Source organism: Camelina sativa, chromosome 13 (genome assembly GCF_030686135.1).
Source record: "Camelina sativa cultivar CO46 ecotype springtype chromosome 13, ASM3068613v1".
NCBI lineage: Eukaryota > Viridiplantae > Streptophyta > Magnoliopsida > Brassicales > Brassicaceae > Camelina > Camelina sativa.
In genome coordinates this window covers 26,461,630-26,485,104 of record NC_141892.1, presented here as the reverse complement: position 1 = coordinate 26,485,104, position 23,475 = coordinate 26,461,630, and the positions used below count along the sequence as shown (strand labels likewise).

Genomic DNA, 23,475 nt, shown 5'->3' with positions numbered 1-23,475 from the left:
AACATTGTCACTTTTTTCTTTTCTTTGGACATCAATCAACATTTTCACTTACTCATATGTTCTTGTTTTAGAATATTATCCTTTGGTTAAGTTATCTTGTGATACGAGATTTATCTTTGGAATGGTTATATCATTTAGTGAGTTAGTTTTTGGATTAACATAATGAGTTAACCAATGAAAATAAATTTATTCAACCTTAAATTATGGTTGTTATTCCTCTTGTTTCACAATAAGTGTCATTTTGACATAACTCACACAAATAAAAAAACTATGTAATTTTTATTTTAATTCTTTATAAATACACTAAAAACATTTATCTTTCTAATTAATAAGCTCAAATATTTGGGATAAAAAAGAAATTTAATTTTAAAGACTATTAAAAATACAAAATGACACTATTTTTATGACAAAAAGTGTCAAATTGACACTTTATGTGAAACAAAGAGAGTATTACTTTCACGTTCTTTAATTTGAATAGGGGTGATCATTTCGGTTTAAGTTCGGGTTTGGTTAAGGTTTGGTTTGGTTCAGTTTATTCAGTTTTGGTAAAACTCTAACCAAACTCAACAGAAATAGTTTGGTTTGGTTTGTGTTCGAGTCGGTTTATGTTTGGTTCGGTTCGGTTTGGTTTGGTTTTAGCTTGGTTCGGTTTTAATTCGGTTTAAAAATCAAATAATGTAACAAAATAAAATTGATTATGGTTTTATAATAGTTACATTAATCAAATAAATTAGAAAAGCTAGAAAAATCAAATTAATACCTAATATTAAATATAATTAAATATATATTTATATTTAGTTAATTTTATTAGAAAAATTAAAATAAAGTAAAACAGAAACCAAATGCAAGTGGTAATAGGTAAGATCACATATTTATAATTTCAATAATATTATTAATTAATTTAAGAAATACATTGGATTATTTGTTCAACCGAACCAAACCGAACCACTTGGGTTGAAAAGAAACATAATCAAATGGTTGGAGTGTAGGATTGAGTTTGGTTTGGGTCGGCTGGTTTGGTTTGGTTCAGTTTAAATGCCCACCCCTAAATTTGAATAATAAATGAATGAAAGTAATAAATAATAACAACGGTAACATACCACCTATGTAAACGATTTTTCTTCCTATTGGCTCGTTTGAGTTGATCTTGTACTTTGTTGACAAAAAAAACAACGGTAACATAAATAGAGACCGACAAATATTTTGTTTAACATGAAGTTAATCTTTAGTGAAGAAAACTTATAAACCATTTAAAATTGATTTGCACTAGTATTGATTCTACTGTTACCAAAAAAAAGAAATATCGAAACTCGAATATCGCATGTTATTGTTGATTAATGGGGTTTTAAACTGTTGCCAAAAACACTTTTTTTAAAACAATACTTTTACAATCGATCCACGGATCTAGGGAAACATTAATCAGATTCACAGTTTTGAATTCGAAATGCTATAAGAAAATGTGATCGGAGATATGATGAAACTTTTCAGATGTGGCTACAATCTAGAGTTTAGACTATCGTCTTAATTGTTTTTTTCTAAGCTATTTGCATTCGAAAAGTATAATAACGTTTTATTTTTCTTTTAAATATAATTTAACGTTAGATTCAAAAAAAATGCTAAAAAAAATGTAAGAACAGTCCATACACAAAACATGCCCTAGCTAGGAGGAGATTGAAAATCCCAAAAAAGGAAATAAAAATGGGTTGAGAAGACGAAACCCTTGTTGCATTGCATCCATCCACCATAATATATCATGTCAAAAACCTACACAATATAGTCTCATAATAATAATAAAAAGAAAAATTAAAAATACAATTTTACCCATAAAGCCCCTAAGGGAGGTAGGGAAGAAAACGCAAGGACAAAATCGGGAATATAAACCAGAAAAGGTTAAGATTTTCTTACCAGAACAGTGTGTGTTAGATCGAATTCGATCGATCAATCGGAAGAGAGTTTGTTGGTTGCTTCCTTCTTCTTCTATTTGATTCTTCTTTTTTTCTTTTGGTGTTTTGGTTTCTTCTTTTCTCCGAAGAGCATACGAAAACAGTTTTCACATCCCAATTTACGGAAATCATCAAAAAAAAAAAAAAAAAAAAAAGAGGAATTTTTTACACAGCAGAGAGGAGAGAGCATTCGTCGTCGTCATCGTCATTACACCAAAAGTGCAGAAGAGAAGAGATTGAAAAAAGAGTCAAACTTTAACCCTAAAGCCCAAGACTCTTCCTTTGGCTTCTTCTTCTTCTTTCTTCTCCTGTGCCCTTTGGTTTCTTTCTCTCCCTCTAGATTTCCCCTTTCTTGGAAACCCTTAATTTCTTCAAAGCTTGAAGCTTTGATTCTGTCTTCGTTCCCAATCTCTCTCCCCTTGATTCGTCGAATCTCGGGGCTCTTTGGTCTCATCAGGGTCGAATTGCTGTCAAAACCCTAACTTTGGTTCGACTCCGGATTGTGGGGTCTTCTCAAGCTTCCTATTGGTTAGTTTTCGATTTTTGAAACCCTAGTTTTTCAATATTTTATTGTACGGATTAATATGCTTGGTCGTAGTTCGATTTGGTAAATTTTGATCAAGGTGGTTGCTTTCTAGCTCATATGTGCTTTGTCAAGGATGTAGTTTGAGCAGATTTTTCTTTGCTTCTCTGTCTGGATTTGTTCTATCTGGATGCTATTTGATTTGTGTGTGTTTTCAACTCGTAGTGAACTCTTCTTCTTCGATAAAAGTTTGTAAATTTTAATACAGATTCTGTTTTGTTTATAGAAATATTTGTTCATGATGATTATTATTTGTTCTTTTGAACTGAACTTCCAGGGTTTCATTTTTTCTTCTAGTTTCGTTGCTTTATTATTAGGGTTAGTTTACATTTACTCAAGGTCACTCTTCTTCCTCATAGTGTGTGTAACTTACGTGTCTTCGAGGTGGGATCTGTATCATGCGAAGCTCAGACTTTCACTTGAATTGATGTATGTATGATATAGGGAAAGTTTCAGGCTTAAATTTTGTAAGAGAATGTGGAAAGTATTAGGCGATTTAAACTAATTGACAGTTAAGAGTAAGCGTAATGAGCTCTTTTTAGCAGTTGATCTGTGATATGATTTCAGACAACTGAATTTCATAGGGAAAATGAATAATTTAAAAAGCCGAGTTTTGAGACTATATGTAAATTTAGTGTTTCCTTCTCCGCTTATATGAATTCAGTGTAAGTTGAACACCGAGGGTATTTTTTATGTTTCAGGGTTTACTTCCATCAATGGGCTTGCGCTGTCGCCAGTGCTAAGTTTTATGCTGTAAGGAGAAATTGCAATATAAGTGGAAGTCCGTGAAAAATTTTCTTATGGTGCTAGATTGTGGATTAGTTCTTAGAGTTTATTATGGTATGTTGATGTCAGAACCAGTATGCTGGCTATAGTTTGGAGAAATGCAAAGGTATCATGCTGCCAACTGCACTAGTGCAGTCAATAATAGTGCTATAGGTGGTGCATCCGCTAGGGACTCAGGACGAGCTGATTCCTCTTCCATTGGAAACTACTCGCTAAACTCCAGGCATGTATATATAAAGAAGTCCTTACATAGCATAATACGTTGATACATTTGAAGACGTGTGAAATCTTTCTTTACTGCAGGAGGCCACCTCCATTGACACCCTACAAGTTGAAGTGTGAAAAGGACGGTCTAAATTCCCGGTAATTCCACTTTGACCTTATCCCTAGTTTAGTTTTTGGATAAACCCATTATAGATTTCCTACTTTTGGCTGGTTTGGGTTTGTAGCTTAGCATTTCATTATTTTATCTCCGCAAGGCTAAGTCCTTTGAATGTATGAAGTTGGCGACTCTGTTCCATTCTTCATTTGTACTTTTTCTCTAAAATGTTGCAGATTAGGACCGCCTGATTTTCATCCTCCAACATCAAGTTCGCCTGAAGAAAATTTGACCAAAGAGTATGTTCAATATGGATACAAGGAAACTGTTGATGGACTTAAGGTTCGATCAACTGAACTTAGTTATGCTTTCTTGTTGTGCTATTATAAAATCATTGTTAATTATGAGTGACATGTTTGCAATAGATGTAAAGATCTTATCTTGGACCCATGCCTATGTTATTATTTTCCTATAGATCCCCGGCAGTAATGTAGGAGTAATGTCTTCCTGAGGCCGAATGTTCACTGTAGCTTGGTAGATTGTAGTAATGTTTTGTTCAATGTAATTTTATAGGATGCTTGCAACTCAGAAAGTCTACATAAATTAAAATACTTTTTGATGTTAAGAGTTTTGAATTCCTTACTCCACTAGTTTTTGTCGCATTCTCTTGTAATTGAGGTTATGCTCTTTGGCCTTTATAGGAAGCCGAAGAGATTATATTGTCCCAGGTCAATACTTTCTCGAAGCCTGTGGTCCTAAAGTGCAAAGAGGTACGGTACTAGAGAGTATATAGATAGTGTTTTCTCCCCTATATATGTGATCTCTATTGGAGTTCATTTGTGTTTCACATGAAACTAAAATTCAATTTCTATCCCGCAGGCCGTTAGAAAGTGTCTTAGAGCTATCAATGAATCTCGTGCACTCAAGCGCAAGGTAATCGAGAAATTCTCTTCCTTTTCAATTTAGATTGTGCTCTTTGTGCAGGATTCAGGGTTTCAGTCCCAATTATATTACTTATTATACATAATCGCCCTAATTAAATGGCAGGCTGGTCAAGTTTATGGGGTGCCTCTCTCTGGTTCGCTTCTATGTAAGCCTGGATTTCCAGAACAGAGATCATGTGGGGAGGAGACAAAGAAAAAATGGATCGAGGTACCCTGGCATATCATTATGCTTATCCAAACTTCTTATGAATGCTCCTTTTATCCATGTTTGTTGCCGTACACTCGTAGCTGCCATATGTTCTTAAAGAAGAATATTCAACTCATTCTTGCTCTCATTTTTTCACAGAGTTTATCGCAACAGCACAAACGATTACGCTGTTTGGCTGATAACATTCCTGGATATAGGAGAAAAACCTTATTTGAAGTCCTTATAAGGAACAACGTCCCGTTATTGAGAGCTACTTGGATTATAAAAGTGACTTATCTCAATCAGGTACATTGTTGGACAATTAATCTAATATTTCAAATTAGTTTCTCAGTCTGTTGGACGATATCAAGTTTTGCTAATAATGTGCAGGTGCGACCTAGTCCTGCTGCTATTTCTTCAGGAACACCTGACAAGACACAAGCTTCTCGGTGTGAACAATGGACAAAAGATGTTATCGAATATTTGCAATACCTCTTGGATGAACTTTTGTCACGAAATAGCTCATTTCCTGCTCAGCAAACTAGAGATAGGTCACCGCAGATGCTTTATACAGGATCAGTGCAAAAGATTAGTCCAGCATCAGCAAGCCTTTATGGGGAGGAAACATCTCTGCATTTTAAATGGTGGTATATGGTGCGTCTTCTACAGTGGCACCATGCCGAAGGGCTTCTTTTTCCTAATCTCATTGTTGATTGGGTTCTCCGGCTCTTGCAGGTATGGTATTAGATTAATTGGTTGACTCAAGATAGCTTTTCTTTTCTTCGGCTTTGTAATTTTTTTCCTTTTGCTTTACTGCAGGAAAAGGAGGTCTTTGAAATTTTGCAGTTGCTACTCCCCATCGTGTATGGTGTTTTAGAGAGCATTGTTCTCTCTCAGACATATGTACAGAGTCTTGTAGCTATTGCTGTCCGTTTCATTCAGGAACCTGCTCCTGGTGGATCTGATCTTGTTGATAACTCTCGAAGAGCTTATACTCTCTCTGCGCTAATTGAGATGGTTCGCTACTTGGTAGTTGCTGCATCCGACACGTTTGTTGCTTTGGATTGCTTTCCTCTTCCTCCTTCTGTAGCAGCATGTGGACCCAATGATGTGAGCTATACGTCAAAGGCAAAGGCTTATGAGAATTTGGAAAAGCTGAAAAGTAATTCTGCAGAGATTTCTACCCAGCATCAAGGAAGAGGAGTTGATTCCCGGTTTGAGTTCCTTTCTTTTGATTATACCATTTCAACCATTCAAAGAAGTGCAGATGATTTGGCAAAGATAGCTAGCGCTGGTTATCCTCAACATAATGTGGCTAAAGCTGTTCAGGCCTTGGATAAAGCTTTGTCAGATGGAGATATCAGAGCTGCTTACAGTTATCTCTTTGAGGACCTTTGCAATGGAGCCGTTGATGAGACCTGGATAGCTGAAGTGAGTCCATGCTTAAGATCATCTCTTAGATGGATTGGCGCTGTTAGCACATCCTTTGTTTGCTCCGTTTTTTTCCTTATTGAATGGGCGACATGTGATTTTAGAGATTTCCGCGCTGGTGTGCCTAAAGATATCAAATTCTCTGGCAGAAAAGATTGTTCTCAGGTGTATTTAGTCATTCAGCTTCTGAAGCAAAAGATTCTGGGTGGAGAATTCGCAGCTCGCAAAGGGAAGAATCGTCGCAGCAATTTTCTTAATGTTTCTAAACCCAGCAGTCCAAGGGATGCGTTTGAAAGTCCGGGGCCATTACATGATATCATAGTCTGTTGGATTGATCAGCATGAGGTACACAGAGGAGGAGCAAAACGCTTGCAATTGCTGGTATTTGAACTTATACGTTCTGGAATCTTTAATCCCATAGCATACGTTAGGCAACTCTTAGTTAGCGGGATAATCGATGTGATTCAACCTGCTGTTGATCCTGAAAGGAGAATGAGACACCATCGCATATTGAAACAGCTACCTGGGTGTTTTGTACATGAAACCTTAGAGGAAGCTCAGATCTTTGGAGGGGATAAGCTTTCCGAGGCTGTGAGAACTTATTCTAATGAACGCCGTCTTCTTCTTCGAGAGTTACTGGTTAAGAAAGGTAAATATTGGAATAAATTAATTCTGTCTGATCAGAAGTCAAAGAGAATTTCCTCTTCCCTTTCGTCTGTTGTTTTTCGGACGTGTAATGCCATGGCCGATAGTGAAGGACCTCACAAACATACCAAGAGTAGTGTGGATATTAGAGAACTAAAGGAGCGCATATCAGCTCTACTGCAGTTTCCAGGTATGTCATATGGTGTGAAAAATCCAATGCGAGATGAATTTCAAAGTAGTGTTAAGAGATCAAGTGGATCTGTGTATAGCAAGATTTACCAACCAGAAGCTACACCAGGGTGTGAAGACTGTAGAAGAGCAAAACGGCAAAAAATGAGCGATGAAAAGAGCTCTTTCTATCAAGGGAATTCACCAATTGCATCAGATGAAGAAGATAACTGGTGGTTCAAGAAAGGTTTTAAAACTATGGAGTCTTCGCTGAAGGTTGATCCTCAGATAGAGTTAACTAAACAAGTACCACGGGGTAGGCAGAAGATGGCACGCAAGACACAGTCGCTGGCTCAACTACAAGCTGCTAGGATTGAAGGTAGCCAGGGCGCTTCAACAAGTCATGTTTGTGATAATAAAGTAAGCTGTCCTCATCATGGCCCTGGAGTGGAAGGAGAGAATCATAAAGTGGTTGATGTGTTTAGAACTTCTACCCCTGTGGATATTGTATCTGTTGGAAAATCTTTGAAACAGCTACAGTTTGTTGATAAGCGGTCTATTGCAGTTTGGCTAACAACTCTTGTTCGGCAACTTGTTGAAGAGCCCGAAAAGAGCAGTGTGAGAGTTGGGCAGTTCAATAGAGGTACTCCAGTTGAGGAGAAGAGCACAAGTAGGTGGAAGCTTGGGGTCGATGAGCTATCTACTATATTATTTCTCTTGGATATCTCTCTTGACTTTGTTTCAGTGGTTAAATTTCTTTTATGGCTGTTGCCAAAGGCCAACAGTAGCCCAAGTTTTGCCGTTCAAGGTGGAAGAAATCTTCTAATTATGCCAAGGAATGTTGCAAACAACATGTGTGAGATAGGGGAGGCTATTCTAGTATCATCACTGAGGAGGTGGGTTTTACTTCCTGTTCAATATGTAAACATTCATTAGTAATATTCATTAGTATTTCTAGAAACTTGATCGGTTTGTATCATCAATTTCTTTCAGGTATGAAAATATACTACTTTCAACAGATCTTGTTCCTGAGGCCATGACAGCTTTGATGAACCGTGCTGCATCACTGATGTCCAGTAATGGAAAAATTTCTGGATCAGCAGCCTTAGTTTATGCTCGCTATATTTTGAAAAGATATGGAAGTCTTCCCAGTGTTGTGGAATGGCATAACAATTTCAAAGCAACATGCGAAAAGAGGCTTCTCTCTGAACTAGATCATACGCGATCAGGAAATGAGTATGGGATCCCCCTTGGAGTTCCAGCAGGAGTTGATAATCCAGATGACTATATACGTAAAAAAATCAGCATTGGCGGTACACGTCCTTCAAGAGTGGGTTTCAATATGCGAGATGTTGTGCAACGACATGTTGAAGAGGCGACTCATTATCTCAGAAAACTCATTGGTACTGGTACTATGAAAGCCTCACTTGCTGAGAAAAACGATGACGGGTATCAGGTGGCTCAACAAATTGTAGTTGGACTAATGGACTGCATTAGACAGACTGGCGGTGCAGCTCAAGAGGGGGATCCCACTTTGGTTTCTTCTGCGGTTTCTGCAATTATAAACAGTGTAGGCCTTTCGATGGCAAAGATTTCAGATTTCTCTTTGGGAACCATTCATCAGACTCATCCATCTGGCATCGATTCATCTAATATTGCACGATACATTTTGCAAATTCATATAACCTGCCTATGCCTTCTAAAGGAAGCTCTTGGAGAGCGTCAAAGCCGAGTGTTTGAAATAGCACTTGCAACAGAAAGTTCCACTGCTCTTGCTGGAGCTTTTTCCCCTGGGAAGGGATCCCGAGGCCAGCATCAGCTATCTCCTGAATCCTATGATTCAAATGCGAACAATTCAACAAATGATATGCCGAATGGTACTAGCAAAATAGCGGTGAGCAGAGCAACAAAAGTTACTGCAGCTGTATCTGCACTTGTTATAGGTTCTATCACACATGGTGTTATAACACTTGAAAGGATTGTTGGTCTGCTGAGACTAAAGGAGTACCTAGATTTTGTTCAGTTTGTAAGGCGTACAAAATCAAGTTCTAACGGCAGTGCTAGGTCCATGGGAGCGTCTAAAGTGGAAAGCCCTATTGAAGTGTATGTACATTGGTTCAGACTCCTTGTTGGTAACTGCAAAACTGTTTCGGAAGGGCTGGTTTTGGAGCTTGTGGGAGAATCTTCCGTGGTGGCTATATCACGCATGCAACGCATGCTTCCGCTGAAATTGGTCTTCCCACCAGCTTATTCAATTATTGCGTTTGTTCTGTGGAGGCCTTTTGTTTTGAATAATAACTCTAACTCCAGCGTCCATGAAGACACTCACCGCCTTTATCAGTCTTTGACGACAGCCTTCCATGATGTTATTAAGCACCTTCCTTTCCGAGACGTGTGTTTGAGAGACACCCAGGGACTTTATGAACTGATCGTTGCTGATTCCACAGATGCTGATTTTGCGTCGGTATTTGAATCGATTGGTTTGGATATGCACTTGAAGTCTGTGGCCTTTGCTCCTCTTCGAGCGCGTCTTTTCTTAAATTCCATAATTGATTGTAAGGTGCCATCCTCTGGTTATTCCCATGAAGGAGTTAGCGAAGCAAAAAACCGACACCAGGGAAGTGGAACAAAGCTTGTGGACAAGCTTGTATCTGTATTAGATTGCCTGCAACCTGCAAAATTTCACTGGCAGTGGGTGGAACTCAGGTTGCTTCTAAATGAGCAAGCCCTAACTGAGAAACTCGAAAATCACGATATGCCTTTGGCAGATGCAATACGATCTTCCTGTCCTACCTCTGAGAAGCCTGAGGCCTCTGAGAATGAGAAAAATTTCATTCAAATCCTCCTCACAAGGTTATTGGTTAGACCTGACGCGGTCCCACTTTTCTCAGAAGTGGTTCATCTCTTTGGTAGATCGGTTGAGGAATCAATGTTGAAGCAAGCTGAATGGTTTCTAGCAGGCCAAGATGTTCTTTTTGGACGAAAAACAATCAGACAAAAACTGATTATTGTAGGTGAAAGCAAAGGACTTCCCACTAAACCTCAGTTTTGGAAACCTTGGGGTTGGTGCAGCAACTCCAGTTCTGATCCTATTACGGGGAACAAGGCAGATAAGAAAAGGAAGTTGGAAATTACGTCTATTGAAGAAGGGGAAGTGATCGAGGAAGGGTCAGGTTCAAAAAAGGTATTGTTACCCCGGGCATTGGATGAGAATAGTCCCACTGTTGGCTATGGGATTACAACTGAGAGGGCTTTTGTTCAGCTAGTGCTTCCATGCATAGACCAAAGCTCTGATGAATCTCGCAGTACCTTTGTGAATGAGTTGGTTAGACAGTTTAGCAATATTGAGCAGCAATTAAGTTCAGTTACCAACCGCAGTACAACAAACAACAAGCACATGGCAACTGCTTCTTCTGGGTCTGAGATTTCATCAAATAAAGGAAGCACCCGGAAGGGCCTTCGCGGTGGCAGCCCTAGTATGGCAAGAAGATCTTCAACCAATGCTACTGACACTGCGCCGCCGCCTTCCCCTGTTGCTTTGAGAGCTTCTATGTCTTTACGGTTACAATTTCTTTTAAGATTACTGCCTGTCATCTGCGGGTACTCACTCTCTTCCATTTTCTTTTTTCCGTTTAACCAGATTTGTTGAAACGTCATATAAAATGGCTCCTTTCGAGTTACTGAATTCAATCTGAGTTATCTTTTTTTATGGCGATTTATTTTCCAGGGAACCTTCGTTTAGGAACACAAGACATGCACTTGCGTCTACAATAGTTCGTTTGCTTGGAAGCCGAGTTGTTTATGAAGATTATGCTGTATGCTCTCCTCGTAGTGACCCATCAAAGGTGGAGACAGATTCAACATTAGATCCTTCTGCCATGGCAGATCTCTCTAGTGAAGTCTTATTTGACCGGTTACTGTTTGTACTCCATGGGCTGTTAAGCAATCACCAGCCAAACTGGCTAAAGCCAAGGCCTCTCTCTAGTGAATCATCCAAAGACTTTACCTTGTTTGACCGCGATGCAGCAGAGAGCTTACAGGTTTGTCAGAATTTTTTTTAAAAATCCTTTAGAATCTGTCCGACTGAAAATACGATTTGTGAAGTTTTTTTTCTTCTTGTCAATAATGCAGAATGAGCTTTCGCGGATGCAGTTACCAGACACCATTAGATGGCGGATACAAGCAGCGATGCCCATCCTTTTTTCTTCTCTACGCTGTTCTCTCTCGTGCCAGCCTCATTCTGTTCCGCCAACCGCAGTCACACTTGTTCAACCTTCTGGATCTGGTGGTGGTGGACCCATTCAAAGACACTCCCCTGCCTTACCGAAAACTGGAACTGCAGCAGCGCAAGGGAAGCTGAAGCAGACAATGTTGTCACCACCTCAACAACAAGAAGTAGACAACACAGATGTGGTTGACCCATGGACGCTTCTCGAAGATGGGACAAGTTCAGGTCTATCAAGCAGCAACGTTTCAAACAGCAGTGACATGGCCAATCTTCGAGCCACCTGTTGGCTGAAAGGTGCAGTGAGGGTCAGACGGACTGATCTGACTTATGTTGGTTCAGTAGACGACGACCGCTGAATTATTCTACTGTTTCATAGTTTTTGTTTTTGATGATCAAGGGAGCTCTGAAAAAGTGAGAAGCAAGGAGCAAAAGGCTTGGATCTTCGGTGCCTTAGACTGTACTATCATTGATTGAGGGCTCATGAAGAAGGAAGTCTGAATGAGAAATCTCTATGAGTCTGTGTGGCTTCTTCAGATCTTTGTATCTTAATTACTAACCCTTTTGCTTTTTGGTCACACCATTTCATACCCCCCCCCCGGACCCGTGCTGGTTCGGAACCCTGTTGTATATATAGGGATTCGAAATTAATTGTCTCAGTTCCCTTGTTCCATTATTTATGATCCACTAAAAAAATTATTATTCCTCTGAACTTTTATATTGATGAAGAACACTTGTCTCTCTTTTTGCTCTTCCTTATAAATGGGGAAACTTAGCTGATTACTATAAATACAAAATATGTTTTTTGGATATATATTTCAATCATTCATTTGCTTTACAAGAGATGGAAACAGAAACATAGAAATCTTCTCAAAAGTCTCTATCAGAGCTATTATTTATTCACTACCTCTCATGGTTTTGTCTACATAGAGAACATCATCAATCCAAGCAACTATGTTAAATGCTAAACCTTCAAGTACTCTTGAATAGCTCTCCAACACAGCTTTTCCAACATCCTGCAAACCAAAAAATAACACAAGACTTTTCATAAATCTCAACAAAATAATTATGATAATGCACAATCATTAATTCAACTGAGTTTTCATTCTTCAGTTTTACCTTATTGTATTGAATCTTGCATATATCTAATGATGTCTGAGACAATTCTGGATAGCGCTGTTTCAAACAGAAGAGCAGAGTCTCTGCTCTCTCAGCCATAACATAGTTCTTGTCTGTTCTCTCTGTAGTTGACATAAGATCTTTCACCAGGTTCCATGAGTTCTTAGAGTTACTAAGACAAGCTTTGCGTCTCCATGTATACATCGAAGCTTCTACTCTATCTGCTAACTGCACAGCTTCATGCTCAGAGCCTATGTTCAGACAATCTAAGAGCTGTTCTGGGAAAAACCGACCCGAACTACTCATGTAACGATAAATTGAATCTCCAACACTGCTTTTACCGCACTGCAGAGATTGAACATTTCAATCTTAGACTCTAAACCAAATAAATAAGATTCTAGTAAAGTATGAAAGATATCAAACAAACCTTTGGAAGAGTTGTCATGTATGAGTCAGGAATCTCCATTTCACTGAGAATGCTACTGTTGATAGCCATTGCAGCTTTGTGAATCTGATTGGTACTCTCTCTCTTGTTTTTGAGTTGTTTTCTGGCCTTATCTGACAAACCTTCTGATGGCACTAGAGGAACCGGTAGCCACCATTTCTCTTCTTTCCTTTGTACTATAACTTTCCTGAAAGATCCAGTCGCGGAACGCGCAGATTTCATCGATAAACTTCCTTCTTCTGCATACCAAAACTCTGTGTTCTGGAAACTGTCCAATGCTTCCTGTAACAAAACAAAGAACGATGTTGTGTAATCAAACCAAATATATTATAGGAACATATATACATCTTTGAATATATTTACCATAAGCATTGAATCAAGCTTTCTCAAAGCAGGCAAGTTGATATAGATATCTGCTCTTGGTCTACTCTCCATCACCTGTAAAACCCACTAACAATGTTTTCATTTTTTTTCCATTTCTCCTTTTTTACTGTTTTCAGACAAAAGATTTGACAAGTTATTTACCTCAACAGTAGCTCCATTGCTTAGACTCTGACATCTAGGGATGAATTCAACTATGTAGTCACATACCGATAAAAGACAATTCATTTCTCTTTTCCACAATGCTCGCTTCTCTGTTTCTAACGGCTCTAACCTCAGATTCTGTCCAAACACTGTAGCTGCAATTAAAATTAGAATAATACATGCATAGTCAGATGAAGAATATTCTACAACAAGAGAACCATAGGCTGTGTGAAAGATGAGCGTTTACCATAAAGATTGGTAATTGCGTTTGAGATCGTCACAGCAGTGCAAACTCCTTTACCACTCCCTGACATATCTTCTCCAAGTAGAAGTTTTGCGAATCTTTCCTTCATTGTATCAAGTTCTGCAAAGACCATAGAGCTCATTTTAGTTTCAGACATTAAAAAAGAAAGAAAAAAAAAAGTAGAAAAGAGAGAGAGGGAGAGAGAACACAGCACCTGGTTCTGAAATTTCTTGGACGACAAGATTTTCATTTGATTGCATCCCTAAACCAGAGAGACATTTGGTGCTCTCATCAGACTTAGATTCAGTGAGGACAGGCCAGTTACAAGGAGAAGCTTCACTACAGAAGCTGTTGGTTTCATCAATATGGTCTGAAAAGCCTGAAGTGCTCTCTGAACAAGTTCGAGGATAAACAAAGGAATCTATGCTCATCGTGGAGTAAACCGGGGTTTCTGATGCTGATTGATCGTTTGGGTCAATGGATCTAGGTGATTGATGATGATAACCCACTTCATCGTTTTCATCTTGATTCGATAAATTCTCCATCTTTAAAGCTCAAAACTCCTTAAAGGTCTCTCTGTTTCTTCTGAATTAAGTAACCACACAAAAAAAAAGAAATGTAAATTATAGCTCAAGACATTAGATGTGATATTAATTAGGGTTTCAAGAAACTTTCGAAAATTTGAAACCGGGAGTTTTTGAGTTTTGGAAAGTGAAATTTCTAAGGACCTAAAGAACAATAAAGCAAGAACAAATCAAAAAGAGCAAAAATTAAAGGAAAAAAAAAAGCAGAGAAAAGATGAAAAATAAAAAAAATTAGGTCAAATGAGAATTTTAAAATTACGATTTTATTGAAAACTTCACCGGAGTTTTTTTGTAGAACAAGAACAAATATATTATTCCAAAATATAAGTTTCCACAGAGATCACAAAATGAGAGAAAAGTCTGAAACTTTAAGTTTGAAAAGAACGTTAAAGTAAAAAAAAAAATCAAAGCAACGGTCTTTATTTGATATCACCTTTAAAGCTTCTTCTTGAATTTTGAAACCTTCTCAGTTCTTTACGTTTAAAGCAAATAAATTTTGAACGTTCAAAAAACCAAATTCCCTCCTGTCGAATCAAAACAAAACCCCTCTCTTTAAGCCGGCCACCGGAAAAAATGTGGACCGTCTGATGAAAGGTAACGATCCTTTGCTGACGATGAAGTGGCTTTTCCTCGGCTTCAACAAGTGTTTTTTTTTTTTGGTTCTATGAGAAAAAAATACAAATACCCCTTTCCCTTTTAAGTTCAAGAGCTATTTGTGTCTATTTGGCTGCCTACTTCTATACTTTATCATTTTCTTGTTGGCTCAAAATATATGGACTATAGTTTTCAATCAGAAACATATCTTTGATTAGTGGATCCTTCCAACACACACACACACAAATAAATAAATTATTAGCTCCCATTGGAAATTACATATATGCTAAGTTAGTATATAATGATTGCACAATTGCGACCAATGATCAATTTATCTTCTTTTTTTTTTTTAATTCCGTTTTCAAAATACCTATATCACATCTTTTCACTTTACGTAATTTAGACATCTCATGTAATTTTTTTGCATTATTTGTTTGAAATGAAAATCAGGGAATCTTTATAATAATTGACTAGCTACAACTCGTTCATATCAATTTGTTGAACTCAAAATATTTTAATTATATGAAAGATCTTGATTGAAGCTAAGATGAGATACGAGTGAATGTTCAAAGTATATATATTATCTCTTGACCTTTTATAATTTTAAGAAGTAATCTTTGGTCGGTCTATAGACTATAGTAACACCTCCACTGGGAATGTTATTTTAAATTTTATGTGTCAACCCGTTTATTAAATTAGACCAATTATCACATGGCTGGAGTTTAGCTTATCTCCATGTAGCCTACACGATTAACTCATAATAGGTGATTGATTAGATATATAAGTATTTAGTTAGTTTAATGTATTTTAATTTCAGTCATGAATTATATACTTACAGTTTAGCACATGATAATTTAATGTAATGGAGAAGACAAATGCATATTGCATGGTTCAGTTCGTGCGTGGGACGACGTGCGTCCCATTTTCTCCTTGTACACCGTACACGCATATCCTACACGCCTTTTATATACCATATAATTAATCTATAGGTCATTATTTTTTAGTGTACTATGGACTGTGATATTATACAATATCAACTACTTTCAACATTTTCCTTTATTTATTTGTTAAGATTTTAAATGTATATTTAGTACATATATGTGTATCTAATTTGATTCAAGAAAAGAAAAAAAAATATCTAAAGACAATGCTAATATTATTTATTATATTGGTTGGGAAATTAAATGAAAGTAAGAAAAATGTTACATCAAAAGATATAAATGCAGACCATTCATTACATTAAATTTGAAAGGTGAAAAAGATTAAAGTCATCAACAGTTTCGTATTCTTGCCCATCACGATACCGTGAAAGGGTTGATTGTGAAACCCTAGATACGAATAAGAAGAGAGAACAACATTGTTTATAGTCGAAGAAACGATATAAGTTAGTTTTGCATTAATTGATGAGACCTTGCCCATGCAGCTATGAACCTAAAATGTTTGCACAAACTCAGAAATCAAATAAATGTCATCGCTAGTACTTGATAGAACCCGAATTGGGTTATGTAAGCACAATGATAATCTGAAATATATGAAATTAATTATTAAAGAGCGAAAGAAAAGAGTTTTGATGCTAACCCTTTTAGCATGTTAGTTCTCTTTTAGTTGATATTTGTTTGTTTTCCGAAAGCAGTAGAGCAGAAACCTTAACAAAGGGAGTTTCATCAGATTCAGAATTGGGGAAATTGGTTCTTCACGGTTTTTGGCCTCCATCTTCACCTCCCATGCCTTCCTCTGCGATTTATCCTAGAAAAATAAACGTTTTCCTTTCGAAATTTCGAAATCTTTTGTTATTGTCTATGTTCTTGAATAATTCAATATGTATACCTACGATTAATAAATAAATCACAAAAATTCTCCTGATGTTCTAATAAAAATAGAATTTGTGCTAAGATAGTTACATGAGTTGTTACTTACCGTTGCAATGAATCTCAATCCGATTTTTAGATGGCCTTTAAAAGTATCGTCGTCAAGAACAACATTGTATGGAGCTGGTTTAGTTTCCATGTATACTCTATCACGTCCTTCGGTTACTATCCCTCCAAGATGAATCCTTTACACCAAAAGAGTCACAAACATTTACATCATGGTAATTATATCTGATATGTATTGCTAATGCTAATTAGTTAAACCATTCAAAAATCAGTTTATGCAAGAAAAACTTACATGGTTTCACCGACAAATCCACCATCCTTGAAGAGCTCTTTGTCCATGATTCTAAATTTGATGTGGGTCAGCTTCTCCCATTGAGACATAGGGAAACCGAAGACAAACTTTTGGTTCCACAATGCATTATCATTATCACCTATTGAACCAAAAATGTTTTCTTCCATTGAGACATAGGGAAATCGAAGACAAACTTTTGGTTCCACAATGCATTGTCATTATCACCTATTGAACCAAAAATGTTTTCTAATTTATAACTTGGCTTACAAGAAAAACAAATTAAAATCACCACATGCAGTAACAAAAAGTGAACCTTTTGACATTTTGCTACGGTATTCCTTTGTCCCACATTGTAAGAGCACATAATACACAGGACTTCCTGCCAACCAAAATGATCAATACAAAGATTTTAGTTTGCTGTATAATAACATATGAAGAAAGTTTGTCTTTCTCTTTATAATCACCAATAAAATTCGTGTGTGTGATTCCATGAGCATCAACGAGAAATACCTCCAATATTCCTCTCTTCATATTAATATATATCCAAACAAAATCAAGTACTTAAAAGACTCGACGAAACTAATTGAAAGAGTCGTGAAGCTAAATCAATTGGAAGGACTAAAAGTGAAACCATGAAGTTTTATATTGCACGGATAGTATACTACTTCTTTGCAGGCTCTATATGAGTTACAAACGAACACCATAAATAACGCATGCAAAAAAATAATAAACAGTTTTCAATAAATGCCTTATTAGAAAGTTACATCTAAAAATCAAAATCCGTTTTTTAAGGATTCAGCAAGAAACTGAAGCGCAAAATCATCCAATGAATTAATCTATGACTATATATCAAGAAGGAAGTTGAGATTTGACATTGGCATACACTCAAGTAGTCTCAAGTGAGACAAACAAAAGTGAACAAAATATACCTCAGTACCTCCTCACTGATCGGATTTGCACGAACAGTTCCTTCTTATCAGACGGGTCTGTTTCGGCCCAAAAGCCCACTTAACATTTAAAAAGCCTACATAGAGGACCAAGTCAATTACTTGAGGTTTAAGGTAAACCTTATGATGACAATATAAATGTCGGTAGAATAATTGAGTTATTAACTTTAACCAATCCCACATCGGAAAAATTTGAAGTTCTAAGCTAGTATATAATAAGGATGACTTCTAGCATTGGTTAACCAATTGGCTTTGAGGAGGAATAAGCTCATGCATCTTCCCATGGTTTCATAATCCTCGACCCAATAGGGTTCATTCTAACAAGTAATGGATACATATATGAACTAAGAATGATGAATCTCTAATGAGAAATCGTCTTCGAAGGGAAGAAACATGAGCCAAATCCAATTGGTTTTTTATTTTTTGCTATCTGTATGAATGATAAGCGCCCATAAATTCTCTGAATTAAGGAACATGAGGGAAAGTGTTAGATGTATCTGTTCGACCTAAATTTTCTTTTGTAAGAGTAGCTGTTCGTTCTTTTTTTTCCAAGGATGTGTGTCCATTGTAACCATTAAAGATGAGATTTTGAGATTCACATGGTAATGTGTCTCCACTGTAACCATTGTACCCATTTAGGATGAGATAAAATGAAGTCTGGATAAGAGGAGATGAGATTTTTAAGACCAACATGAAACTAATGATGAGAAAAGGAAAAGGCTGAACAAGGTAGTGAGAAAAGTATCTCCATCTTGCGTCGGCTGTTCCTTGTCGAGTACAGCCAACTTTAGGTTTAAGCCATGTGAAACATAATCATAAATTTGATCCAACAAAATGGAGAAACTCTGAATGAAAAAGGAGGAACCAAAAACTTTCACAAGAAACAGAAAAAAACTAAGATCTATACTTAAAGAAGAAAAAGAGACAACATTGTTTCAAACCAAACATTGGCCAACTTTACATATAAAAACCCGGAAAACTTGATGTAAAGTTAACTGACACGTCGCATATAGAGGTTCAAAAAGTCTAAATAAATATAACAAATATTTCATCAAAAAATTTAAGAAAATAAGATTCTTTTACTAAGAACATTAAAACAAATCACCAATGACTCTTCTCAGCTCTCGTTTGATCATTCCTACCGATGCAACTGCAGCTCCACGAAACTGCATATATAAACCCAAAAACGTTATGGTGAGAGATAAAAAAAAACTGAAATATGTCTCTTCCAAACATCAAGAACATTGGTCTTTCAAAAGTAACTTACCTTGGCCTTGAGATTCAATGTGAGAAACTTATTGAGTGTATGAGATCTAACAGAGAAAGCATCCATGTGAAGATTACTTAGAGTTTCCATGATGTCTGCAACTATGTAGTCTCTGTAAGAACATCTTACTTCAATCACAACTTCTGTTTCTTTGAGTTTAACTCTCAAATGTGTCTTATCTCTGAAAACAGTGACTTGTTCGGTTTCTCCTGAATTCTCATCGATCTTTGTGCTGTCATCGTAGTTCCCTGATGTCTCTTCAATCACCACGGAGTCGTTAAGGTTCTCCGTTGTCTTTCTTTGTCTTTCAACGAAATTAACTGATCCCATACAAGATTCTAGCTCTTCTACTCTTGCCTCCAGTTCTTGCAAGTACTTGATTGTGTTGTTCAGTATCGATTCTTTATCAACCTGCAAAAGGATTCCAAACAGAGTCTTTGTTTCTGAATTATAACAAAGCCTTTATTTAAGGATTTAGTGACAGAGTTATTACCTCGTTGACAGTTGGAACCATAGTTCTGAGTACACTGAACTTTTCATTCTCTTTTCTTCTATCTGAAGGATCATCTTGATTCATACCAGGTCTCTGCGGTGAGGACATTCTCTTTGTATGCATCAACGGTACATTGTACAGCATCTTCCGCAACACATTCTGTGATTGTGGCTGCAAGTCGTTTTGTTTTTGAACAACATCTGAGTTTGGCTGCTCACATTGCTTCCACCGTAGGAAACTTGAGCCAGAATCAGAAGAAGCAAGATTCGGTTGACGGCGATGGATCGTCTTATCGTTCGTACTCGATCTATCCATCGAGTAGTTGAGTACTGTTGAAATGGTTCTTTTGTAATGCAAGTCTTCATCAGAAATTTCTAATGGAATCTGATGTTTCTCTTCAAGCATCAAGTTTGCTTCACTGATCATAATCCCCATTTTCTTCTCATCATCATTGTTTTGGTGGACAGAGATTTCCAATAAGCAAGATTTGATGTGTTGAAGCAGACTATGATCTTCTGAAATCTTTCATTGTTCAAGAAAAGACAAAGCAAATTAGGGTATATAAATTTCTTGTGAAACAAGAAACCAAAGTAAAACCTTTTTTTAATATTGGAGAGATACCAATTCAGTGACGCCCAGCTCAATCACACCGCCCAAGTGAGGGAAACACACAACAGTCTGGAGAAGACCCAGAAAGGCATAAGAACACAATTACATATTAAATTATTTTAGATTGATGTATAGTGATGTCTAACAATTAGAGAACTAAACTTTCATTTCTAAGCAACCAGAACCCATTTAAAGAGAACACTATATATGGAACGTACGTACCTGAATCGATGCGCTCTAATGGAGAGAAGCCATATGAACAGTAATGAAAAGTAAAGCAGATCAAAAAGGATTTATAGTCAGATTCGATTGAGAAGATATCAAGATTCAAGAAGAATAAAAGTATAATATCCTACGAACTTACCCTTGCTAACAAAGAACGAGAGAATAGTTTGTTCTCAGCGTATTGAGCGTTGCAGAGCCATATGGTCTCACCCGTCGCTGAAGCTCTTCCAGGCAAACTAAGCGCACATAGACAACCAAAAAAAATGCCATGGAGATTAATTTATTACCCTAACTAGAGAAAAAAAAAATTAACACATAGTACAGGCTTCAAACGCTAAAAGGTAAAAGTGTAACAGTAAGGAATCCCAAAGGTTAATTTAGTGTATCATCATTCCACACTATTTACCTATTGGTTTTGAGATGTAAATCTAAGATTGGTATTAACCTCTTTTTATCCAAAGTGATGTTTCATCTTAAAATGAAACGACACTGCTCATTCCTTCTTTAATTTATTGCACATTGGTTTTTCTATATGAATAGTTCAAAAGAGCTATATCTTAATGTACTAATTCAGGGGAGAGAGAGAGAGAGAGAGAGAGAGAGAAAGAGAACAAACCATTGAGAAGGAGAGAAGACATAGGACATGGAGACTAAGTAGTACCACTCTTCATCAGAGAGATCATCTGGTGACAGCATCATACTTGTACTGTCACAACTATGATCGTCATCATGATCAGTATGCTCATCATGAGGAGTACTAACACTAGTACCACTGTCTCCTTCAAGCATAGACAAATAAAGTTTCCGAAGCTGTTTGCTTCTCTGCAACCCATGTTTATAGTGAGATTCGTAACTCTTCTTTCTCTTCTTCATATCTCCATTGTAACATCCTTCTCCCCACTCCAAAACCCTAAATTTAGAATAGATATAGTACTCATCATATGTAACCCGAGAATGAAAAAGAGGAAAAAGGGCAATACAAATATGAGATTAACAAGATCTGATATTTGTTTGTATATGAATATTAGATTATAGTATGTACTTACCCAGGTTGAGTAAGTGAAGACGACCAGAAGATTGCATAGTTCCATTGAACACTTCTTACAGCTAGAGCAAGTTGTTTTCTTAATAAGCTGTTTTGTCTCTTACTTCTTCCTCCTACTGCTTCTACACCACCATCAGCCATTGTCAAAGACATATGTAGATGTCGTGAAGAACTGAATTTAAAACTCCGGAACCAAAGTGATAATTAAAGAGGAGACAACGAAAAGGCAAAATTTATTAAAGAAGGCTGATATAGAAGCTTTCTTTTTTCTTTTCTCTCTCTTTTCTTTATTGCTTTCTCTTTCTCAGCTTGGTCCTGATGGGAAAGTCTTAAAGGAGTGTCTTTAAAGTTGAGTACTGTGTCTGAATGATGGGAGAGAGAGACAGAGTGTGTGTGGTTGACTTGGGTCATGATCTTGGTTTTTGGAGTGACTCATCTTAAATACACATATGGTAATAGTGTTGGATTCTATTTGGTGAAACCCAAGGTAATATTCTGTAAATAAAGTGATGCTGAAAAAAATGCCAAAAGAAAGATTCAATATGGGAAAAATGTCATAAAGATTCAATATGGGGGAAAGTTTCAAATTTAGGACGTTTTAATCACCAACTTTCAAGATGCCATTTTTAATCACAAATTTTTCGTTGATTTGGTCATAAAATAGCAAAGTTTTGTTGACCAAACCGTTTTAGGCACGTCGTTTATTAAATCATACGTAACACTTTTTGCCCAAAAAAAACTGTTACGTATGATTAATACTCTTAACAATATTTCATGTATATCGAAAGTGCAGTACGAAAAATGTTTGATATGATGAAAAATAAGAGATCCAGTCCATCGAAATTCAATCAAAAAACCTTTTTGGGTAAGTATTCTTTGTTAAACTTGTGTTGGTTTATCTAAAATAAGTAAAACCTAGTATGCCACATCACGTTTTGTATTTGTTTTTGCATGTTAATACACACGTCGGGGTTTTATCGTCTTACAATCATTTTATTAATTTTATTCATCTCGTTGTAAGGAAATGGAACGTATCAACATGTTTTAACAAACCAAAAAATGGAACTCTTGTCTGGCTCACATCAATGTAGATTTATATAACTCGATCTTAAATATAAGACAAACAGAATGTACTTAGACGTAGTTGCAAGAAAATGGAATATACTGTAGTTGGATATTGAAGATTCCAGTTTCTTTGATAGATAGTAGCATATAAATGCGCATTTCACCCGCATATATAATAGATTATACTATTAAGATGCAAAATAAAATAAATAAAATAAACAAACACACACTACTGTCAAGTTTGATAATCAATTGAGGGACATCAAATACCGATCGTTGGTTATTTTATACCTTCAAAGCACTATCTTGTCCGAAGTAAGTAAAAAAAGAAACAAGTGGCAGTAAAAAATAATAAAATTGATTGCAAGATCAGGAGAGAGGGGTAAGCTAAAATGAAGGCAAGAAACTCGTGAAAATAATAATTGATCCATCTCTATCCACGAAGCCCCCACACTTATTTAGTAACGCATACGCACCACTTGTTGCATGCTCATTTATTTCCATAACGACAAAACTTTGTGTATAAATTCTACTATAAATTATTTATGTTGACATAACTCACTTCAGTCACTATAGCCATATGTTTGTGTTTCATAGAAACACATATTTTAATTTTTAGATGCTCTAGCTAGTCCTTTTCTATTCTAAATATACCAACTTAGTAGTGATAGATTTTTAAAATAGTATACAACTCCTTCATATATATATATGTACACTGATTTTTACAACTATTAAAATCTTCTAACCAATGAGATCCTAAATGAAATTTGTATTCAAAATGGAAGTTACGACTTACGAGAGTATAGCCTAATAATAATGCAAGAAAACATAGTGAATTTCAAATTTAAAGCTTCAATGATTTTGTTACGACGCAGAGCATTAATTAGAGAGGCGACACAACTGACAAACATTTTCC

At 36.5% G+C, this 23,475-nt stretch overlaps 3 protein-coding genes and 2 long non-coding RNA genes across 7 annotated transcripts; 1 reads left to right on the top strand and 4 right to left on the bottom strand.

Annotated features, from left to right (window-relative positions):
• The first annotated feature begins 1,857 nt into the window (after window positions 1-1,857).
• Window positions 1,858-11,974, top strand: LOC104738567 (mediator of RNA polymerase II transcription subunit 12). The gene is made up of 15 exons (XM_087482036.1): window positions 1,858-2,471; window positions 3,228-3,279; window positions 3,382-3,535; window positions 3,616-3,675; window positions 3,868-3,973; window positions 4,333-4,401; window positions 4,511-4,564; window positions 4,679-4,783; window positions 4,922-5,068; window positions 5,153-5,497; window positions 5,582-7,902; window positions 8,000-10,606; window positions 10,734-11,046; window positions 11,138-11,528; window positions 11,632-11,974. Exons 3-15 carry the CDS (start codon window positions 3,411-3,413, stop codon window positions 11,706-11,708), a joined length of 6,720 nt encoding a protein of 2,239 aa, XP_087338162.1. The 5' UTR covers window positions 1,858-2,471; window positions 3,228-3,279; window positions 3,382-3,410; the 3' UTR covers window positions 11,709-11,974.
• Window positions 11,975-12,021: 47 nt separating this feature from the next.
• Window positions 12,022-14,958, bottom strand: LOC104737731 (rop guanine nucleotide exchange factor 3). Of its 3 annotated transcripts, none has more exons than XM_010457984.3 (8): window positions 14,582-14,958; window positions 13,779-14,149; window positions 13,568-13,684; window positions 13,321-13,475; window positions 13,159-13,233; window positions 12,778-13,077; window positions 12,351-12,695; window positions 12,022-12,247 (listed from the first exon to the last, which is right to left on the bottom strand). In XM_010457984.3, exons 2-8 carry the CDS (start codon window positions 14,107-14,109, stop codon window positions 12,128-12,130), a joined length of 1,443 nt encoding a protein of 480 aa, XP_010456286.1. In that variant the 5' UTR covers window positions 14,110-14,149; window positions 14,582-14,958; the 3' UTR covers window positions 12,022-12,127. The 3 variants fall into 3 exon arrangements, with proteins under 3 accessions (XP_010456286.1, XP_087338163.1, XP_087338164.1); XM_087482037.1 differs by having other exon boundaries at window positions 13,159-13,245; window positions 14,582-14,892; XM_087482038.1 differs by having other exon boundaries at window positions 13,159-13,245; window positions 13,321-13,469; window positions 14,582-14,721.
• Window positions 14,959-15,883: 925 nt separating this feature from the next.
• Window positions 15,884-16,508, bottom strand: LOC147930053 (uncharacterized). Its single transcript, XR_015578400.1, has 2 exons — window positions 16,321-16,508; window positions 15,884-16,173 (listed from the first exon to the last, which is right to left on the bottom strand). It is a non-coding gene; the product is annotated as an uncharacterized LOC147930053 (long non-coding RNA).
• A 147-nt stretch (window positions 16,509-16,655) lies between these two features.
• Window positions 16,656-17,328, bottom strand: LOC104738566 (uncharacterized). The gene is made up of 3 exons (XR_015578399.1): window positions 17,222-17,328; window positions 16,909-17,133; window positions 16,656-16,795 (listed from the first exon to the last, which is right to left on the bottom strand). It is a non-coding gene; the product is annotated as an uncharacterized LOC104738566 (long non-coding RNA).
• Window positions 17,329-18,736: 1,408 nt separating this feature from the next.
• LOC104737730 (transcription factor MYC1) lies at window positions 18,737-21,803 on the bottom strand. Its single transcript, XM_010457979.3, has 8 exons — window positions 21,496-21,803; window positions 21,066-21,359; window positions 20,589-20,685; window positions 20,447-20,461; window positions 20,237-20,293; window positions 19,616-20,137; window positions 19,123-19,533; window positions 18,737-19,021 (listed from the first exon to the last, which is right to left on the bottom strand). The coding sequence occupies exons 1-8, from the start codon at window positions 21,645-21,647 to the stop codon at window positions 18,947-18,949; spliced, it is 1,623 nt and encodes a 540-aa protein (XP_010456281.1). The 5' UTR covers window positions 21,648-21,803; the 3' UTR covers window positions 18,737-18,946.
• Between the last annotated feature and the right edge of the window lie 1,672 nt (window positions 21,804-23,475).